At 42.0% G+C, this 22,994-nt stretch overlaps 1 protein-coding gene across 1 annotated transcript in view; it reads right to left on the reverse strand.

The window, feature by feature from the left end:
- Positions 1-542: 542 nt before the first annotated feature.
- Positions 543-22,994, reverse strand: part of LOC139282932 (chemokine-like protein TAFA-1) — a 94,312-nt gene continuing 71,860 nt past the window's right edge. Inside the window, exons 2-4 of the mRNA XM_070902844.1 lie at positions 12,410-12,550; positions 1,876-2,000; positions 543-569 (exon numbers count right to left, since the gene is read on the reverse strand). Coding sequence (XP_070758945.1) covers positions 543-569; positions 1,876-2,000; positions 12,410-12,550 — 293 coding nt within the window. The remainder of the gene's footprint in view (positions 570-1,875; positions 2,001-12,409; positions 12,551-22,994) is intronic.

Genomic DNA, 22,994 nt, shown 5'->3' on the forward strand with positions numbered 1-22,994 from the left:
ACACACTGTTCACAGACAGCAGGGTTCTGCTCAGGGGTGGACCTGGACCTGTGTGTGTGTGAGTGTGTGTGTGTGTGTGTGTCTACAGTACCCAATGAGTGTGCTGCTACAGGAGGCCTGCAGCATATGCATGTTTCCCCATGTTTCTGCGTTCTATTTGATATACTTTAGTGATACATGTGCCACTGTTTATATGAAAATGCAGCAACTTACTTTTTATTTATGCGTGCACTGCCTGTGCCGGGTGATAAATATTTACAGTGGGTGGCGGTGCGTTCAGTATTTGTGTCACGCCTGCCTAATCATGCACAGCATGTAAACACACACTTGATTATTTCGCACTCAGTATTTGGGTTAATGAGAAGTCATTGAACATGAGTTGGTCCCACTCCTACCGCCCGACACTCAAGCGCATTACAGTGATGTGAGAGAGAGACGGGAAAACAAAAACAAAGAACAGCTGAGAAAAAGACTAACCTTTACAGAAGCAAGAATGCAGCTCAATTTCTGTTGACGCATCCTCTGCATTTTGCTTCCGGAAGCTAAAAAGGGGAGTATGGCTGGGTGTTCTGCAAAGAGAGGGTCAAGAAAAAAGGACACGTGTGTATTGGGTAGAAAAGCAGCTTCAGGCCTGACCTTTTGGCCCTCTTTTCTTAAGGTTTTGATAATATTAGACCAAAGCCATTTTACTCATAGATACCTATCAATGCTCTTTCTCCATTTGTGTGCACAAATGTACAATCTTGAATACTGTATCTCAAGAGAATAAAGACAATATAATTTGTCCCACGTTATATAAAGACAATCATGATTTCAAGTTTACTTCATTCAAATTGCGCAAAGGACTGAATTGAGAATTAGAGATGCATTCTTTAGAGTGAACCAAATGCCACAACTTACCTTGACAGGATGGCAAGACCCCATTCGATCACCTTCTTTCTGAAAATTTTGGGCTTGTGGTGGCTGCGAAGGGGCCCCAGTGAAAGCTTTACGTCTATCTGCTGGCATATAAATCTGCAGAACAACCTTGGGAAGCCCCGTGTGGTCTAACCTTCACTGGCTGTTCCCTTTTTCCCTGCCATCACATTAGTCTCTGCTTCTATTCAAAGTCATTGTCACCAAGCACTAAGAGAAGACGGGGTTTGCTGATCGCAAGCAGGTGTGGGGGGGGGGGTCAATTAAATGAATACAAATCGGGTGATCAACCTGTCAGAGAGTGCTGGACTACTGGCTTCAAGGACTTAACTCCCTTCATTATTTTTGCATGCCGCATTCGGAGTCAGTTTACAGAGCCGAAAGGCAGTGGGGAAGCGGAGTGGCCGTTAACTTTATCTCTGAGAGGAGTGTGGCCTGAGGCAGAGCCCACCTGTTTGTTTACTGCCTTCTTTATGTTTGTTCTTTACTACTATGGGCCCTCAGATAGGTTGCTTACACCGAACAGAATCCACCCTGTGCTTTTTGTACAGCGTGATCTGTGCGCATCCTTTTTACATGCAGGTTTGACACTGTCAATGTTTGACTGTTAAATAACAGAGGATTAATTAAAAATGAAGCCGGCAGTTGGCAGAGAAGCTTTGTTAAAGCTTTTAATCAAAGTATTCAAACACAGCTTCTTGTTACTTCTAGTGATTTCCTCATTTCAAGTCCAAGACGAGAGGTTGAATAGTAAAGTGAAATCTGTCTGGCATTAGGGCATCTACTGTTTGAAGAATGGTGTGAGTGGATGTGTGTGCGTATGCTTATGGGTTAAATGGGCATATACAGTTCATACACAACAGGCATAGGCATGTATTGTACATGTACGGGTGTAGGACTGTACATGCAGGTAGATGCATTTGTGCTGAAGTGTGTGTGTGAATGTGTGTGAGGTCTCACTCTTGTGGTCTTGATTTTGTTCCCAGAAGAGCACATCCATCCAGAGTTATCAGGCAGAGTCTTACACTCTTCTCCCTCCAGACATGGTTCCATCTCACACCACCATTTCCCAATTACAATGGACGCTGGGGAAGGTGAGCACAGACACGTAACAAAGCAGGTTAGTTTATGTCACAGAGACATGTTTACACACACATTCACGTATGTACGTGCACACCATAGTGGAAGGATGTAATTAAAAGTAGAGAATTCAGGAGATAAAAATGGAAATGTTAAGGGCCACAATTACAAATGAACCTTAAATGAGCAATAAAAGTAGTTAATCATAACACACATTAAAAACATAAGGAGTAACCAGAGTTTAAAATGTGAGTGGAATCATCACAAAAAGTTGAACACATACAGAAACCTCCCACGCAAACATATTCTACATATTCTACACAGACACACTCGTATATGTACACACATACACAAGCACCCACACATTACATTATGAGCAACTCCAGAGGAACACCCAGCCGAGTCTCTAGATGAATGTTTTTCCTCCTCTCCGGCCTCAGAGCAATTGTATCGTTGCTGCATGGGTACTTTTGCTGTTGACAATAATGTCTTATACCGACAGAAATTAATCATTATTTTGTTTTGATATAGCTACATTGCATGTAGGGGAGCAATCTCATTTTTAATCAAAACTAATTGCTTCTCATTAACATCGACTGAATTCTTCCTCCAGCTATCTGACAAAAACAAATATGTTCTCATCCTCCCATCAAGATCTCTCTCTCCCTCCTTTCCTCTTCGTCTACAAGTCTCTGGGTGTGCAGTGTGTGTGTGTGTGTGTGTGTGTGTCTAAAAAAAACCCCAAACAATCTGAAAATATGTTTTAGGTGTTATATGATACTATCACTTTCATGATATGCAAAAGAAGAAATCTTCTCACCACAGTCCATATGTTGGATTAATCACATGAGGAAATGTGCTTCCCTGCTCTTCCACTTCCAGATGGTTGTAATGTATTTCAGATGAACACTGTATTTCTTGTAACACACTGTCATAGTTTTTACGTATATATATATATGTGTGTGTTATATATATCGTTTTCTAGATCTAAATCCAGATGTCTTGCAGTGGAAACCTGTCCTTGAATTAAATTATAGCACAAAAATCTAAACCATTCTTTCAAAGTCAAGAAGTGATTCATTTATTAACCATGATGGGTGGGGAACGTTTTTGTTTTTCACAGTCCTCCGTTTGAGGTTTCTGACAGAATACGTGAAAAGTTCTTGGCGGTTTGTCAGATAAGTCATCTTCTCCCCAGAAATATTTCAGCATGTTGTATGTTGTCTTAAAATTTGCCGCTTAAATCTCCAAATTTCATCCTTCCTTTCATCACGCTGACATAAAGAGCATGTGAAGGTCAAACGTGAACGCAATGAGTTAAACCAGTATCATTTTCATTTTTCCAAACCCCCCCCCCCTCAGCCTGTGTTGCCAAGGTTACAGGCCAACCACCAATCAATTGTGAGTATGAGCAACATGCCGTTTCCAACTGATGAAAGAGGACAGTTAAAGTACAGTCCCTCAGAGAGCTACGGTTCTGTGTGAATATACACGCACACACACTCACACACACACACACACACACACACACACACACACACACACACACACACACAAATATATGCCAGAAAAAGACTGGTCACAGACTAACACCCCACTGTTGTTCAGTGAACTTGCTGCATTTCCTGACTTCTTCCTGAGCTTTTCCCTCCATGAGCCCTGAGGGCACTCAATGCCAGAATGAGAGCATCCACTAACAGGCTGTGAACTCGCCCTTTGGCTCCCCCTATGGCTGTTTACCTTATTCACTAATTACCACATGTTGGTCCATCATCCACTCTGCTCCCTCTGCTCTTACTTTTTCCTCCCTCTGTCTTCATCCATGGCTCTAAATATGCATCATTAATCATGTTTACATTCAGCTGTGTTTTAGGCGCAACACCATAAGTATTCAGGAAGTCCTCGTTAAGTGGCAAATTATGACTAGGCGTGAGGAGATTGTGTTTAATCAGTTCCTGAGTGATGGTGATGTGCCGCGACATCTCCACTCTGTTTAGCCCCTTCTTCTCGCTACAGAGCGAGGGGAGAAGTTGTTTATATTCATTATACCACCAACCGAGGAGGATTTATATTCAACAATGTGAATGCAGAATCCACTTGAAATGGTGAAAATAGTGAAGTAATGCCTGCAAAGTTAAAAATCAATTCCTTCAAATGGAACCGGAGAGAAAGCATGAAAAGAAAGAGAAAAAAAAGGAAGCGAAAAACGAGGCAGGAGATTAAAACGCTGCCTCACACGAGCTACTAAAACACGGCAGCCGCTTTGCATGAAAGTTAAAAGATATTTACTGTACTTCACAGAACTGAATTCACCTCTCCCTTCATGCCCTGAAATATGTGCACAGACCAAAGATAATAGTCTAGAAAACGGCTGCATTGCATGGGCATGTGAAGTTTTTCATTGCATTATTTCTTGCCTTCCCTATTTATTTCTATGATGACCAATATTAAATTCTCGTACAATGTTTTTTGAATTAGAGAGTCAGAAGACCAACTAGTTACAAGGTTCTGTGGTTTGTTTTGGCCATTAAAATATGTCACTGTGTTTTCCATGTTGTGTTTTAATTGCTAGGAATTGCATTTAAGCCAATAGCTCAAGACGGCAGCATGACTGCTCAGTAGTTAGTGCTAACTAATAACAGTGTGTTGTTGAATCATCAGAGCAAAAATCATCATCATCTGAACAAAGGACTGAATCATCTGTGGGCTTTGTGTCATTTTGCCTTCTCATTTCACCTTGTTTCTTTGTTTGCTTTAATTTATGGTCTTTGGTATCGAAGGCTTCCTCTAAGATTCCTGTTTTTAATGCAAAAATTTGGGGGTTTTCACTCAAGTTCTCTGCTGTATCTCATGCTTTTGGAGAGCCTGTGTGAAAGGGCTCTCATGCACTGATTCATATTACAGTGGGATGCTCCAGAATCAAAAATATTAAAGTCTGTGAGGGTGGATATTAAGAATGGACATTAGATCTATATTATTACACTTAAAGTCCCACAAATAATAATAATAACAACAACAACAACAACAATAATAATAATAATAATAATAATAATGTGTTTTGCTTATTTCTTCTCTTGTACTTCACTATGCAGAATGACTGTGCAGAGTTTTGACACTAAAATACTTCTATTTTTTTAAAGGTGTGCACACCTTAAATCTGAGTTTAAGGTGTGTATGTACAAGCAGGATTTTGTGACATCACAACTAGTTTGGAGCCAATCACGATCCAGTATGAAGAGAGGAGAGAATGGGCTTTTCACAGAAGTAGGAGACATCTAGAGTGTAGTAGTTAAACTTTTGAAACAACTTTTTTCAATGAGAGAGAAGGACATGTCTTAAAACATGTCTGGGGGGATCTTTACATTTATATATTAAAAATTGCAGCATGCATTATTCCAACATTTTAAAAGTTCTGCCTTGCTTTGTGTTGCTTTCATGGCTGCATGTACTGAATCTTGAGAATGCTTATTTTGTTGCCGTTGCTGTCTTATTTTCTTCTGTCTGTAATGTTAACCATCACACCATTAGTTTCAAAACATCTTGCCAAAGGGCTGCAGTTGAAAATTAGCCAGCTGGCTAACACTGGCATATTTACAGAAATGTTGATTAATGTGCATTGTCCTTACGAATAAATCAATGAAATTAAATTAAATGAGGCTGTGCTTAAGTAGCCTTCATAAGTCTTTAACATGAAAATAAAATATCCAACCAGAGAGAGCGCTCCCTCCTTATTGTATGCATACTACGCCCACAAGATTAAAGATGGATTACCAGAGTCTTGACAAATTGCACTGTGTTAGCCAAAAAATATGTCCCTATCCTACTAGAGCAGGGCTCCAGGTCTGTGTTCGAAAAGGAAAAAAAAAGTTTTAAAGTTATTCCACAGCACAGGCCAGATGATGTGGTTAATCCACCATCTTGAAAAAATGCACCCTAATTAATATCCTGACAGCTTCCTATCTTGTACTAAAATGACAGTAAAACTTTAATGAGCAGCGAGTATGAAATACAACTTATAAATATTCATGTTCAAATTTGATCTTTGCCTTAAATATCTATTTCAGTCAGTCTATGTGGAAGACAGCAGGTCCATCTGAGGAAACCTGACAGCACACTGTTAATGACGTGTCTGGTCGGATGGCCATGAGGATAAAAAAAACAGAAGAGAGTCGAGCCTAATGTGAACACACATGCTTCATGACGGTGACTGTACCCGGGCCAGGACATCTGGCTCTGACCTTGACCACTGGAGAAGAGCCATCTCTGGGCCTGGATCCATGCATCACTCTCTGGTGACCACTGACCTCCAACAGTCGTTTTACTTTAACTACTCCCAGTGCAACCGTCAACGTAGAGGGTATAACCTTTGTTCCACCATCAGCAAACTTCACTCCTCCTCTGTGTCTGCTAGGGAGTGCAAGAGGAAGGGGGGACTGACAATTGACCACTGTTCCAACTACCCCATTTGGGCCCACTATTCATTTTCAGATCCATCTGTTTACAAGCTGAAAGCCTTCAACGTGATTTAAAGCACCAACACTAATTAACACGCTCCTCTCATGTTACCATAAAGTTGCTGCTGTATTCTGTCAAAGATGACAGATGGGCTTGGAATAATCAGCAAACAAGGACTGAAAGAGTGTTTGATTCAAGATGTTAGCCATGTAGCAGGCTGGAGTCTTTAGCTTTGATGGACAAACAACCCGAAAGTGGGACTTGAATTGATTGAAAAACATGAAGCGATGGACCTTTTACAAGTGCATCTGTCAGATCACTGGTGAGCGGGCCCTGTGATGGATTGAACTCGCTGACACGTCCCTGCCAGGTAGCAGAATGTTTGAACACCTTGACGGATGAGGAAGAGAATTGATTTCTGTCTGTGTCAAAATGTGAATACGTGTCTGTGGGCTCAATGAATAGTTAATGTTTTTTAACGTGGAGCGGCCTGCACAGCACTCGGTGGACTTAGATTAATCATAACAGAAGTACGGCTTCCAGTGATGTCAGCCGTATAGTGTGTGTTTTTTGGTGAGTCACTTAAATCAGTTGCCTTCAGTCAAGATCCGGAGCAGAAAGCAATTAGGCTTTTACATTATCATGCCATTTTGTTGGGGTTAAATTTACAGTTTGGGGTGCAGGATCGATGCTTCCCACAAGATGATGGCAAACAACCAGCTTCACCTCATTTGGGTCATCTATCTATGCTCCTTTGTCTCTTCCCCTTTACCTGAGCCATTTACATCCGTGCTCTGCAAGTGCCCTGATTACTCAGTTATTAACCAAACAAATGGCCAATCAATCGGTCATTCATTCACATAATCATGCAAGTAAGCAAAAAGAGTTACAATGAACTGTTTGATTAAAAAAAAAACACATTTCCATCTTAATGAGACAGAGGTACGAGTTCGAGCATTGTGCAACAGCAGTGAAGTATTCAAAGAGTCACGGGAGCATGAAGCAAATGAAGCAAGTGTATAATTACAGCGGGACTGAGACTTGGACCCCTGAACCCGAGGTCAGCTTCAGAGAGTCATTATTCTGCATTAATCTTTGCCCCTCTCAGAAAAGAGGGAGTGGAGGTTTGATTAGCTATTCAGAAAATATCGCTTGGCTTTCTAATCACACGGCTTTTCTGAATTTCTGAATTTGTAATGGACACCTCGGCACCTGCATACTTGAGGAAGAACTCCTGTGTTTTCATTTGATTACTTTCAGGATGGCTTTTGAATTCAAATTCATTCTTACAAATGCCACAGAAAAGGGTGTCCCATTTTGCATGTACAGTTATACATACACACAGCAACATTCATCAGGGATAATGCAAAATACTGGCAGTCATGGGGAAAATTACTACAACGAAAAAATATACATGTGGTATCTCTATTAATATTGTTACATTAAAAACGATTCAGTGTCTAAATGAGGGTAACTTTGTGCCTGTAGAGTTGGTGTGTGTGTGTGAGTAGGTGTGTACATGCGTGCCTATTAATGGATGAACAATGAGTCCTTTTGTTGTGTGGTTATATCCTTTCCTTTATGTGGGTACAAAAGCGATTTACGAAATGCATCTCCCACACAGCTGACACAGATCTGCCTTATGCTTCTTTACTCCTCTCTCAGCACAACCGCAGACTTGTTACTCCAGTAGGGAGAGCCGAGAGGAAATATGATGTTGCAGGGAGGGAAAGGGAGAGAAAAAAAAAAGAAGAAAACTAAGGAGACCTTTCAACTCCGGTTGAGGGTCAGATCTTCTCCTGGCAGGTTAAAGGTTGAGAGTCTAATCACATCGTCAGTGCTGCGCGAGCTCAGTGGGATGGGACAAAGATGGAGGAGAAAACCTGCTTCGCAATCATTATCTTCAAACTTCTCCAAAGACACAAACATCATTTTTGACCCAGGAGGATTTCACTGTTTGTTAGTCTCTCCTTATGTCTGCCTGTGTGTGTGTTTGTCACTAAGAGAAAGGAGTTATTGTTTTCTATTGTACAGTATAATGTGCTCCTTCTCTCCATCCCCTCAGGCAGTATCTGCAGCAGGTTTGCGTCTTGCCAACCACAAGAGGGGGGCTATGGAACAACATGAGAGCCAAACTGTGGGGGGCAGATTTTTTATAATAGGAGGATGAGATGTTTCTTTGGTTTGGTTGTTCTTGGGTGTCATCAGTTTGGACTTTGGCAGATCTGAGATATGTTTTTTAAGGATAACATTTACCAATAAGAGAGCACTTTGTTTGATAAACCATATTCCTGCTGATAACAATGGTGGCCCTCCTTAATGAGACAATTATGTTTTAAAGACTGTGTCAAAGTGTGCATCGTACTCTAGCATGCTCTTGGTATTCTGATTTCATATGTTTTGACTAGTAATGTATGTGGAAGAACGGCAGCACCCTCAAGTAGCGTCCATGTGTGTTTCCCCCCCGGATGTATCGCAAATGTACCATGACAACCTGTCATGCACGGCTATACACGCCTGCAGCCAAACAGAAGGGTTCATTCCCCATCAGTGATCAGCGGCAAGCGGGCATCTGCGTGCATCTCGTGTTGAAAGAGTTTACCGCTACAACAGCTACACGACAACACAAAGTGTTAGCATGTGTGCATATTAGGGCATCTACATGCACGTGTTTAGTAAATGGGTGTATATGTTTGTGTGGTTGCGTATGTGTGTGTGTATGTCCATACTGTGGCTAGGGGCTTACACATCTCATACACTAGGATAAAGGCAGTGGTGCAGTGATGAGCGCCTAATCTGAGTGCATGTGATCGGCCCGGCGAGGCTGGAGAGATATGAGCGTTTGACTTGTTAAAAGGGATGTTCTTCACTAAGAGCCTTGTTGGCCTTGACATAACTGGGACATAGTTCTCCTTGTCAAAGCTAATAATCAATTCCCACTTCGGGGATAATCTGACAGCAGACCCCCACTGAGCATGACACCTCCCAACGCAAGCTGTCGTCACATCTCCATATATTAATAACAACCCAAACAGTTACCAATAGCAACTGAAATAACCCCATGCGGCCCACATTCACGAGTTAGTAAACACTTGACAATGGGACTGATCTTCGCTGTGTGCTTTGATGTTGGAGTTTGACGCTAATGACCGATAATACAGCACGTCAGGGAGACTGTCTGTTTCTGCAAATTTGGCCGAAGATAAAGGAGTGTTCATTGCTCCAGGCTCTGCATGTGTGTCCGAACCAAATGACCTCTGAAGATATGCTTTTGATTTGTTCCATCAGAGCACTTGGGTAGTCTTTATATATATTTTGTGGTATATTATAGTTTGTTTTTGTGGGAACATAACCTGTGTATGGTACAGTGGCGGCAGGTGTCCCCCAGGGGGTGGCGAGATGAGCCGGGCTGCGGCATCGTTCCTCATCTGGACGGAACATTAATAACGCCGAGACCTGGGGAGGAAGCTCCATCTGGGCCAGGCCGTGTGCCGCTGAGGGGACAGACCACTAGCTCCACAAGTCTATAATCCCTCACATAGTGCAACGGCAGCCCGCGGGGCCCAGCTGACAAACACGTGCAACTTTCAGGTGTAGCTTTCCTAGATAATCAAAACCCTTGAACGGAGTGCACTCCCCCCCCCCCATTTAATTCTAAAAGTACAAAAAAAGATGTTTTAATTAAAAGGTGTGTTTGCAATGCGTGACACTTCCGACTACAAATGAGCTCTTATGAATAATCACATAATAATTTGGTCTGCCCTTCAGCCCTCATCCCGTGGTGGTTTCAGTGTTAAATAATAAAACAAACTGCTTGATTCACTTTCAAGCAGGTGAAAATTATCCAAGAGCAGAAGCAAAGGCCCCAAATAAAAGCAATACAATTATTAAGAGGTCAGATCTTCCTAACACATCCACTGTGGTGCAATGGTTCTCAATACTGTAGCTTGCTCCTCAGCAACTTGTCACATCCATTTTTATCACTACTCCCTCTATAAATGCCTGTTAATCAATACACAAAAAACAAGGAGCCCGAGGCATAGAGGCATGAAGCATTAACAACATCAACGGACCTACATCTCCCCCTTTTATCTTTACATGGTTTTCATCTTAAAGACTGAGGTGATCTTTCTAGTTGTGGACAAGAAAATGTCTCTGTCTGATGTTAAGGTTTTCAGGCATTTTATTAGGCCTGTCTAGGCCATGTTTAGTTAAAAAGACACTATTTGAGTGAATATGAATGGAGTCCCTTGTCTGTTTGGCACTGCGGAGGAGACAGTGTCTGGTTGTGAGTCTCTCTGTACAAGGACAACACAGTCGGCTAAAAAAGCTGCATCTCAAGGTCAGAGCTCTGTAAATGTTTCATTCAGGTGATGCCTCCGACCACAGGGCAAACACGTTGGCAAAGTGAACAAAGTGTCTCAAGGACTAAAAATTCAGCAGTTCGACAGAAAGTTTCATAGGGTTTTTGGATAATTTTTCATCAAACTGAGAGGAAGTTCTTTTGTGTCGTCCTTGGCTCATATCTAATTCATGTTGTAGGATCTTCCTGAGTGTCAGCTGTGGCTAACCAAGCCTGTGAAGCCCATGTCTGGGCCTTCATGTAACATCCCTCATAATGAAGATATTTTGGCGTCATTTTTTTCTTTTTTTGCGAGAGGCCAGTCAGAGAGATGACTTTGATCTCTGCTGAAGGTGGGGGTGGAAAAAAGATCGAGTCTGAGGAGCAATAAATGAGCTCCGTGAAGTGAAGGGGGCATCGCAGTTCTGTCTCAGTAGACTTGTGACTTCCTGTCTGTTTTTTTTTTTTTTCTCCCATGGAGCTGCCTCTGCCTGATTGTTTTTCTCAGCTGAGGTAATTCAGGTGCACTAGCCTGGAGCTTCCCTGACTTGTGTTTATTAGTTATTCATTTCCATCAGCCTGAGCTGCCTTAGGCAATGTGATCTGCAACGTGCTCCCTGCTCAGGTGTTCAACAGCCCAACTGGATCATCCTTTATCTCCCATGATGCCCAGCAGCACAGCACTACTGGGTTCTTAATGGTTGAATGTATTTTCATTATTGGAAAAATCACACACAGACAGCAGAGAAAGTTATATTGGAATATGCTGTGGGTCTTTGTCTGTGGTGTTTATTAAAGCATGTGAAGAAGAAGTATTTTGGAAAGTGTAAAGTGTCTTAGTGTAAAAGTCTAGGAGTTCTTGCAATATTTTCAGAATTGTATCCTGATTTATTGTAATTTAAATACAACTTACATCATCATTATTTAGAGGCTCTATCATCACAATATCATTTTGTTGACAAATTTTATAAAGTAATATCCCAATTTTGTTTCATGACAGTGTCCTATTTATTGTTAATTTGACATGAATACTATTTTCTCTACCAGTCTTCTTATAAAGAAACTTAAGCACTGTTGAATTACTGACTACTGGAAAAACCAACCCTACTCGCAGAAAAGAAAAGTCAATATTGCATGACATGGATGATGCAAAACCCTGGATTACTTTAAACTACAATTTTGAATGTTTTGACAAAATTCTTTCTTTCAATAATATCTGCACATGGCAATCACAGTATGGTTAGGGTTACGAAAAGATTGTATCTATGGCAAATAAAAGGGGTTTGAGGTTTGTCAGCAAAAAGACTTCGGAGGTTTGGAGAGGATCGTGGATACAATTAATAAAAATGAAAATGCCGATTGCAGTTCTGTGATAAGAGGCAAACTTCAGCCTCCTGCATGAAAGTCAAACACACTACATGCCCATCAACCACCCAGACTTCAGTTACTTTCCACCTCTCTACAAAGGGCACACCACTTCCTGCGTTTGCACTGAATGTTGGCATGTTGGATGTAATGTGTACATAATTCCTAAGAATACTGGGCTGGGTAGGTCAGGTCTTTTTCCCATCAGTAGTCAGCAGCAGCACAATGTTAAAACACATGAGGCTTCCTCACCATCCACACAGGAGGGTTTGTTGCGTGTCGTCCCGGCCACTTTCCCTGGTAAACAGGAGCACTTGACTGTCTGAGAACGCTCCTCGATACGATTCTTGTTACAGCATCGGTGGGCGGCAATCACCTCACACGTACCTCCCTCTGCAGACAGACAGACACAAAGGTACATGGTCAGTACATGTGGGAGAATAACAGAAAACATGTCATGAAAATCAACTGAAGCAACCACACAGAAAGGTCCTGCAACTTTTCATTAACTGATTATACATGTGTTTTTTATCAACATCTCAAATAAGCAACAATAATGTGAATGAAAGATAGGCTTAGGGAAAGTCGACCACCTCACATCATCATATCATGTGAAGCACGCTGCAGTACAATCATTGGGCACTGTAAGTATGTGTAACAAATTGGCCCTCGAGGCATCTCAATTATGTCATCTAATTGCTTCTCACTCAGTGCTGGCTGTCCTTAGTCCATACCAATCAGCCCATGATGAAGATCACATCATGCGCTATGTATTAATGTGCCTGCTTTCGCATCCTTGATATCTTCCATATGTTGTCAATACAACTTAAAAAGGGTTGAATCTGCTGTCTCATCTTTTCCAGTGAGGACCTGGCAATCATAGGCTGCATTCAGTCGTAGACTTAGATGGCTGACATCTTCCATTCCCATTACTGAGCCATTGCAATCTTAGGCCATACTACACTAAAGCATCAACTCCAAAGTATAGGTGACATCAGTCAGAGCAAATGCTGTACAATAGGTCCCAGCCTGACAAAAGAGGATGTCAAAAAAATTCAGCGAAAAGAGAAGGCAATATGCGCCGATGGCGGTACTGGGTCAAAATAACAATAGGGAGGATCGCCCAGCGGAGGGAGAGGGGGTGATGGAGCTGAGGGACATCCTGAAATGAGTGAGACAGCCAGAGAGAGAGAGAGCTAGAGGACAAGGTGTGTCTGCCTGCCCGGGACTGGCCATGCCAGTGAGTAATGAGGGAGCCACTGGAAGTGCCCCCTTCACACAATTATAAAGCGTGGGGCTAATGCAGCCAGCAGAGCTGCAGGAGAGAGGCCCTCCATCACCGCTCTCCCCTTTCCTTACGCCCCAGGAAAAACTCTTTATCTTCCCTTGACAGCCACCGCAACAGACACCAGCGTCCAACAATTAAACTAGAGCTCATCCCCGGACAGAGGAGAGGAGAGGAGAGGAGGAGGGTTGAACGTATCCTCTCCAATACACAGAATGGATAGAGTGCAAAGAGAAGGGGAGACAACCAAATGCCACATCCCATCTTGTCTGTGCCTTATTTCACTCGGCCGTACCAAGTTTTAAAGAGAACATCTTGCTGCGGCGAGAAGATGCATTTGCCTCCACTGGCATGACAACAACCGGTATGTGTTTCTCTAGCTGGGTTGGCTGTGCAAATGTTTGTAATGGCTCGGGTCATGAATTACGGAACTGAGCTCCCAGCAGCCTCGACAAGTTTGGCAACAGTTTTCTTCTCCCATTCCCATCAATGTCTGCCGTGGCCAGACCAAAGGCCGCAGAGTCCTGGATTAAAAGGCAAACATTTGCAGTCCTGCTGGACTGTGCTGTCGTGCAGTATTAATGTCACTCTCAGCGCTTGTTGTTGGATATTTCTAGGCAAGAGGAGGCAGGAACACAGACTATAAAAGTGAGGAGAAAAATCCCTTGAGTGTGCTAAAACCCCAAACCCCCCATGTGTTGGCTTGTTGAATATTTTACCGACAGCTTCCTGACCTGCAGACTTGCTTTCAAGTCAAAGCAGATCTCTGAATAAGTGAGGACTTTGTGTTGCGTCACAGAATACTGAATTGGGTTGAATCCCCTCAGCTAGCTTCAATGCCTGATTTGCAGGTTAGCAGCAAACACCTGACAAGGGACAACAAAAGGCAACCCCGTGGGATTTAAATTACAGAAGCAAGTCAAATATTCAAAATTATGCGTTTTCACACTTTAGTCAGCTTTAACACATAATAGCTCATAACCAGGGATCGCCGTAAACAGACATGCACAAGAGTCAACAATACCAAAGCTTCAATAACATGAAGGAGGTTGGGGTATTGGAGGGAGTTGTGGCAGCAAGACCAGGTCAGAAGATTTAAATTGAGAACTGACAATTTATAAATGTAAAACTTGTATCAAAGGGATTGAATGTTACTAGTCAACAGTTGAAGCACCAAAAACTGTGACACCAATCAGCTGATTCGAGTGCAACTGAACTAAAGCCATGCTCCACTCCAAAAGTTGTACAGGAAGTAGTGTGAAACTTGACCGGGCAATAAATGAATCACAAGTCAGGTTCCTCGTTGTAGACTTACTACAGGCTACACGATATGACTTTAACATTGGACAGGGAGTTGGGAGGATTCATCTTGACACCTGTTTCAGCATGAGGTAAGAATTTGCCCAAGCAGAATTATGAAAGCATTAAATTACATTAACTTTGCACTGTGATTCAGGATTTCTTTTGAAGCTATAGTAATAACAGAACAATGATACAGTACATGTACAACATACAGTAGATCAAGCCAGTATTGGTCGTTGCGAGTTGATTTTCAACCTGTACTGAAAGAAATGAAAACTGGCTGCTGTCCTTATGGACATTCAACAATATACTGTATAAAAATATGGCATGGTTTGCAAAATGGTCATCAGTAATGTAAAGAATACATGGTTTCTGAGGCTTAAGTCTGTAAAAATGCTGATTTGGAGGATAAAATTGATCTTTCAGTGGAATATTGTTGGGTTTGTTTTACTTTTAGACTTATCGCTCTATACATCCAGTAAGTAAGTTGGACAGAACATATTACTTTGATTATTATGATCGTTATGATGATTATTATAATTATTGCCATCAGAATTTGGGATTGTCCCTAGCACACACACACACACACACACACACACACACACACACTCTGCATGTGCTTGTGTGTGTATCAGCCATGGGGTGAGGTCTAGCCATCAGCCAGGTGGACATTAGGCGTGATCACTATGAACCATCTGGTATGTGGAGGAGAGAGCAGTGTAAATGGCTTCCCAATGACTCCACCGGGCCGATCACGAGAGCCACTTAGACGACAAATGGCCGCTTGGACTAGACATAATCCCATTCAGGTAGCTAGTGGGGTAAATGAACCTCTGTTATCTGTCTGAGTTTGTGTGTGTATGTGTGTGTGTCTGTGCCCATATGAGTTTGTTTGCATGTACGTGTTTTTGCTATATGATATTTTTTGATGGATGTAGTGCTTAGAGCCTGTCAGGCAGCTAAAAGGGTTAAACCAACCTGCTACGATGGAGTGGGTGGCTGTGCTCTCTAGCCTTTGGTGAGGGGAGGTGAAGGGCATTGATGGGACCACTGACTGGTCATTTTTCTCTTGGCGGCCCACAGTGACAGCAGCCATTAAATGACTGGATGAGGTGATTATGTTTAAGGAAATCAATGCTTCATTGTTTTCAGCTTAGCCCAATGGCCACTTAGGAGCTGTTAATGAGGTAAAATGTGGAGATAGATGGGGGGAGAAGGAATGGAAGCTCAAGATAAAAAGCCATACTTCATGTTATAGTATTTGTCTGTGCATTTACAGACACTTTGAAAAAAAGCAAAAATGGAAAGGTGCACATATAATAATAACCTTTTCCTGGCCTGAATGTAAAATATGAGATATATTTTCTGGAAATTATGTTTGAAAAAGTGGGAGTTGTCTTTCAATTCATGAACTAGACAATTACGTGTTCATAACACTAGATATTCTTTTTGAATGGAGATAGTACTGCTGTAACACCAACTCCTGTGGAGAGTGTGTTGCATTATGGGTTGTTTGTAGCCTTCATGTTGCAAGTCTAGCATCTTTAACTCTGTTTACAGTGTGACTGTTAGTCAGCCCTAAAGTGTTTCATTAGCCCTGTTAAACCTGCAGGAGTTTCTGAGGGTTTGTGTTATTGCTGCCACGGAGAAAATAATTTCATGACGAGTGAAAACGAGTCCAAAGCATCTACCGACGTCCTTGCCGCAGAAACAGGCCATGGACCAAATCATCAGATGATGGGGAGTTCTGAAAAACGCTAACTGACTGAAAATTAGTTTGACCGCTTCCAAGAGCCTGACAGGAGAGTGTGCGAGTATATGACGGAGAGACAAGCTGCACAAATGTGGGATTGTGCTTTAGAGGTATTTTTTCACGTTTTTCTTTTACGAGGGGGCTGGGTGTCTTATAATCAGGCCAATATGGTAAACCTTAAATGCTTTAAACCCACGCAAATAGATGGGTCACCATCAAGAGCGACAACACACAGCCCATGACGGGCATCATTATGTCTGTGCATAAACTCAAGGTTACAGTAAGTACATCTCACAGGAATGAAAGTGACAGTAGTTTCTTTTTATCCTCTGAGTGACAAAGACCATACTCTACTGAGAGCTGATTGCCTTATGATCTCACTGCATTTGGCAATTTTTTTGACACAGAGATAAATGCAGGTGCTCCTGACAATGTCAACACACACACACACACACACACACACACACACAAATAAAAAATCCCACCTCACCTTGGCACAGCTTCAGCGTCAACAACTATAATCTATGCAGAGTGGCCAAAAGCAGTAATCACTGGCTCACCATCAGCAAGCATTTCTGTCACCTCCTCTCTCTCCAGCTCTCTCTCTCACACACTGCTCCTCTCACTGCTACAGTTATTAAGTAATGACATATGGCCGAGGGAAGGAACACAGCAGCCGGGAAAACTTAAGCCTCTCAAGGACTCGTCATAACAACTTAATCAGTGCACACTCGGGTGAAAATGAGCCGTTTCCGCCTGTATGCTGGAGTGCCTGTTTTGTTTTGCCAGACAGGCAGCTGCTGCATCAACCACAGTCCATCTTTCTTTACAAGTCCTGCTTTTCTGTGGGCTTGTTGTTCCCCAGTGCTTCTGTGTAACTGACATCTATCCACTGTCTTAGTACACATTGTTAATTTACATCTCAGGTGGCAGCAAGAATTATGGTTCCCATTGTCTGTAAATAAATGTAGACATGTGTAGAGCTAAGAAATGTAAATGTGACACTCTCTTCCTATTATAGAAGCAGACTGAGAGCTGCATTTTTGAATTATTGCTGAAAATGATGCACATTTGGGGGACAAATTGAGACTTGCACAGTCTCCAAATGCCTTTTTACAATTGAACAAAGTTACTTTGTACTATGTGCCAGATAAGTCAATTCAAACCCCTGCAAAGTTTCATTAAACGGCAGATTGTTATTGTGTCGTTTCTTTTTCTTTCAGTGAAATCATGCATAATGGAAAATTACCCTTTTTTTTACAACTTGTGATGAACTGTCTTAAACATAATAAAATGAATCTGATTGAAAAATTGTCAGATATGTCCAACATTAAAAAAAGCTCTATTCTGTTTGTCCCGATTAGTTTTATGTTTTTCAGATTTGAGGAAAGAAAAAAAGACGGACATTAATGATCCGTTTCAAGAAGCAAAGGCATCAAAGTGGCTTTGGGCCAGCTGTCCCTTTGCATATATGTTTAATGATGCTCACCAGAATTTAGCTTTTCATTACTTAAACATCAAGTTCGAACTTCATGAACACTACCCCTGATTACTTAGGATAATGTTTAAACATGCTACAAAGCACCGTCGATTGGATTCCAAATAGAGGCCTTAGAGGCAGTGCCAGGGAACAACTTTTCATGTCCTTCCTCTTGGCAACTGATACGGTTTATATATCTTTATCAGAAATGACACAACCCTCATTTACTGCTCAAATTCCTCTACTTCTGTAACAGGACCAGTTAAAATGAATAGTGTGTGTGAAGAGAAATCCCTGGGAGATGTAGAATTAGACCTCACTGCTATATTTTCATGATGGAGTATATCACTTCTGTGGTGCTAATGCTCTCTGAATCACACCTTGTGGAGAATGGAGGAGGTGTGTGAAGTAGCAAGAATAAGAGAAAAGCATAGACTGCATGCATAGTGCATATTTCTGTGTATGTGCCACATTAGAGCTATGCTGTTAGACATGTCACTATCGGGAGGTGTTAACATGGACACTGACTTGTGTGTATTCCACATGAGAGAGAGTCCTTTGTTGGTAAAAGCTTAAAAAGACAGCATTCCTCTTTTTGTTTGGACATGAAGTTCTCCTGGCCTTTGAGAGGAAATCGTGCACTAAGGCTTGATCCCCAGCCACTTGTTCTCACTCTGAAGCCCTTTCCCAGAGAGCTGACTCTCGCCAATGAATAATAAAAGGTAGCCTCAAGGAGGAAGGCTACCAGAGGAGCTTGTACTGTTCACCACTAAACGCTTCTACAGAAGAAGTGGGAGGAATGCCAGCTTTGGGACGTTTTACAGCGCAGACTGTCTCCAAGAATAACAAACAGATTAATCCCAGGCATTGTTAACTATTGTTTATCCAATCTAAAGACCTTTTGACCCATGTGTCACTGATGCATCAGGAGCTGGAGTGGATTCACCATTTATCAAGTGCCCATCAGCACCCTGTTGCAGTGATCCGTATGGTTTCTCTGACCTCAGCCAGTGTGAAGGCTTCAGGCTGGTTTCTCACTGACCCTTCTGTGGCCTGGATTTCACTTTCCTCCTGAGGTAGCATCACCCACAGTAATGGGAGTAGACAAACAAGTGGATATAGCAGCTATAGTAGTGCCTGGAGCTACCACAAACCTGAGGGAGGGAGGAGGGGAGGGAGAGAGGGGGGAGAGGGGAGAGGGGAGAAAGACAATCCAGAGCTCAAGCTGACTGACAGGAACCACTGACCCAGCTATACTGGGGTCGTGCAAATCAATGTTGTTTTTTTCCCCTCTGCTGGTATGGCTTACTTCTGAATCTAGCTATAGTCTTACAGAATACTGAATACTGCTCTATACAGTGGGGCCAACTTACAGAAACCTACCATGAATGTGTTTGATAAATGAGGAGAAAGCCAAGAGAAAAAAAGAGACTTTTTTTTTTTGCTTTTAACAGGTCTTCTTTGTGCATGGAGACACGGCTCCGGTATACTGAATAGGAAAAGTATAGTGCAGCAATTGCACCATTGGTGGTAATAGTCTTGACATCTTTAACAGGTAATTCCATTAGTACGAATAAGAGATGCGAGGTGCTGCTGGCCACGGCCCTGGTCGATTCTTAATCACCTGTATGGGTTTCCTCTTGTGGGCCTGTATGACTCCAATGCTCACATCTTTATGGTTATTAAAGTTAACGATTGCTGCGTGCCTCATTTACCAAGGCTCTATCAATACCAGTTCAGCACCATGAAATTACCCCAGTCCAGAGGGAGCAGCGTGACAAACCGGATTAAGAAGGGTTCTGTAATGCCCTGGCATATATAACTCTCCGTGTCATGGACTCAGCCCGCTGCAAGAAGACCCACTGCCAAGCTCAAGCCCAGCGACGGGAGGGGCACTACAGGGGCTGCTGACAACCATTATAGCTTAAATGTCAATTCAAGCTTTTATTACCCACATGGTTGTGCAGAAAAGCAATGAAAACTAATAACTGGCAGGTAAAAAAAAAAGCCAAAACACAGCTTTGGAGAAAACACATTAAAAGTTCTCAGAAGTTACCTTCCAGATGAATGGAAAAAGGGAGGTGATTATGGTAAATATATGCAGGATGTAACCTACTTCTGTAGTCTTTCAGGTGTAATGATAACTTTGTTGGATACTCTTTTATGCGCATGACAGTCATATTTTGTATGGAGAAGGGCTTCATTGCATTTTAAATGTGGTATCAAAATAAAAACCAGCAGTAAAGGGGAGAGATGGCTTGTGTCCCTTCACTTACATCCTGCTTTTCCATGACAGGAGGGTGCAGCCAGAAATAGTGTAGTGCAGTGCCAGAAACACTATTGTACAGAATTTACTATATGCTGTCACAGTCACATAAAGAGATGCATTACATAGTCTGCAAACTTCTATTTCTCTCTTCTTTTTTCTTGCTCTATTCCTCTTGTATTATTACAAAGCAACACAACCATCGGATTCAAGCCTGCAGGTGTGGCCGTGTCTCTCTGGGTTTTACTGCACCCTGCAGTACAGTTGGCGGTGCCTGACCTCTGTCCAATGTTCATATGACACAGGTCACTGCTCGCTCTAAATGAGAGTCGGATGGCGAAATGAGAAACTAAATTGTCCATTCAAAATCACAAAACTGCCTTTTTGAACGGCACCATAGAGCAGCCTTCAAAAAGTGACATTCCTTGGTAGAAAACAATTGGAAGCCGTGAGCCCTGGAAAATGGCCTGAATACCGACCATGAGTTTTAGTTCACCTCTTCTAAATAAAAGAAAAAAGAAAGAAGAGAGGAAGAAAGGAAAAAGTTCTGAAAAAGGATAAAATTAAGTTTTTTAAACGCTGTATAGAATTGTTGAGTGCAATACATCAGAGCATCTTTCTGGTCGAAGGTCTATTTTGAATGTTGTGTGACACAGAAAGACACGGTGGAGGAGGTGTGATGCAGAGAACATGGTGGCTGTCTCAACCAGCAATCAGCCCATACCGGGGCTTTCTGTGTGTGGGGTCTGGAATGACATGTTGCTCTAGGTTCAGACGAGCTCTGTCCGGATTACACACAATGCATTATCTAATATGCATAATGCATCAGCAGGCACTTAACATCAAATTATGGATGCATGCAAACATTCCCGGAATAGTGTATGTAGAGAGAAGGCACTTTGCTGTGCAAATAATCTGCCAACTTTCTGTAAAGTCGAGCAATCAGGGAGTTGCATGATTTTGCATAACCGGGCCCTGTATGCAATAAATGTTAATAAGCTCAAATCCCTCTCACTGGTATGTTTGCATGGTGTAACGCTGCCTTTAGGCATTAAGGCAGTTGGCTTCAGCTTTTTATTTATTTTATTGTAAACACAAACAACATTTTAAATGCACTAACACACGTGCGTACAAACACATAACTCCAGGCTGTTAGTTGTTGTAGCTAGAAAGCTGTGAAAAAGTAACCTTGTTTGCCATACAATGGGTTGAAGCCCATTTGAGCCAAAGCAGTCTGGTCTCAAGCATGGAGAGTATGCTGTGTCAAATGCCAAGGATATATTAATGAAAGCTTCCAGCTCTTGCACATGTTCTGCTATTCACAGCCTGTATTCTCTATTTAAGTCCAGTGTCATTGCCTGACATGTACTTGACAAAGAGTTTTCCTCTAAGCACCTTTGTAAAAACGTATATTGGCTTCTAAATGACGCATTCGTGAGATGATAATTGTGTGACAGAGCATTGATCACTTTCCCAAAGACCGACTTCCACGTGATGATCAATCTAAGCACGAGCAAAAGGGAGGAAAATCAATATGCTAAACACTTAGCTCCTGTTTGACAATGCAGAGTAACGATGTCAGATGTGGCATTTAGTGACTGACCTTGTTCTCGGTGGCGGCAAGGACAAGAGCGTGTTGTGGACTATGGAGAAGACAGGAGCATGAAGCTGTCATAAAGACCAATAATTCATCATGACTGAAGAAATTTTTATTTAAACTGATTGGGCGACAGCCATTTTTTCATACCTACCTATTAGAGGATAGGTCTTACGCAAAGTAAATCACTTGAATCCTATTTTTTCATCATTAGATTAATCAAACAAAGGCCACAAGGTTATTTTCACTTAGTCAATTTGTCATTAGGTTCCCTTAATTTCGTAGGAGGACATTTGTCTGAATATAACTCTGGAGCTCATCATATACAGTGTACACTTTGAACTAGGGTTGGCAACGTTTCTAAAATGATTGTCCATTAAAATGACTATATATATATATATATATATACATATATATATACACACACACACACACACATTCTTAAAATTATGGTAATAGACACATACTTGCTGGGGGTTGTGTCTGACCATTGTAACTTTCCGCAACCAACAATCGACTGGCCAAGTGTGCAGAGGTGAGAAAGTAGTCGTTTCAACTTCTCTCTCAAGCTCTTATTTCATTTCTCATGACAGCTGCCTTTAAGTGTGGCCATTTGGCACAAGTACAGTATAAACACTTTTTCCTTCCAACGTGGTCAGACGACACATCGTACCATCTAGTGATTTTCCAATAAAAGAGGCATCACAAAGAGGGGACCCTTTCCATACACTCCCAACACATGATCAAATATAATTGTAGCCAACGATTGTGTGGAAAATGATTTGACGAAAGGAGTCTTCTGTTATTTCTCACCATCCTCAGCAGCCTTTCGTCTTTCTGTAGAAGCTAATTATCCTCCTCATAAAGCACTGCAGATACCTTTAGAGACACGTTCTCAGTCCTATCAGAGAGCAGAATGGGGACTATTGAAAATCCAGCACAGTACACAATGTGCAACAGATTAACTAGGGGCCAAATAGACATCGGACAATGATAATCTATTTTTGTGTTACAGAGCACTAAAATGGGTTTTCAACCTATTTCCTCCACCTGTGGGAAAGAGTCATAGCTATGACAAATGACTATAAGCGATAAGAGAGATGGGTGGGGGTGGCGGGTTGGTGGGGTATGAATGAGAGCCGAAGGGGAGCGTA

Source organism: Enoplosus armatus, chromosome 3 (assembly GCF_043641665.1).
Source record: "Enoplosus armatus isolate fEnoArm2 chromosome 3, fEnoArm2.hap1, whole genome shotgun sequence".
Lineage (NCBI taxonomy): Eukaryota > Metazoa > Chordata > Actinopteri > Centrarchiformes > Enoplosidae > Enoplosus > Enoplosus armatus.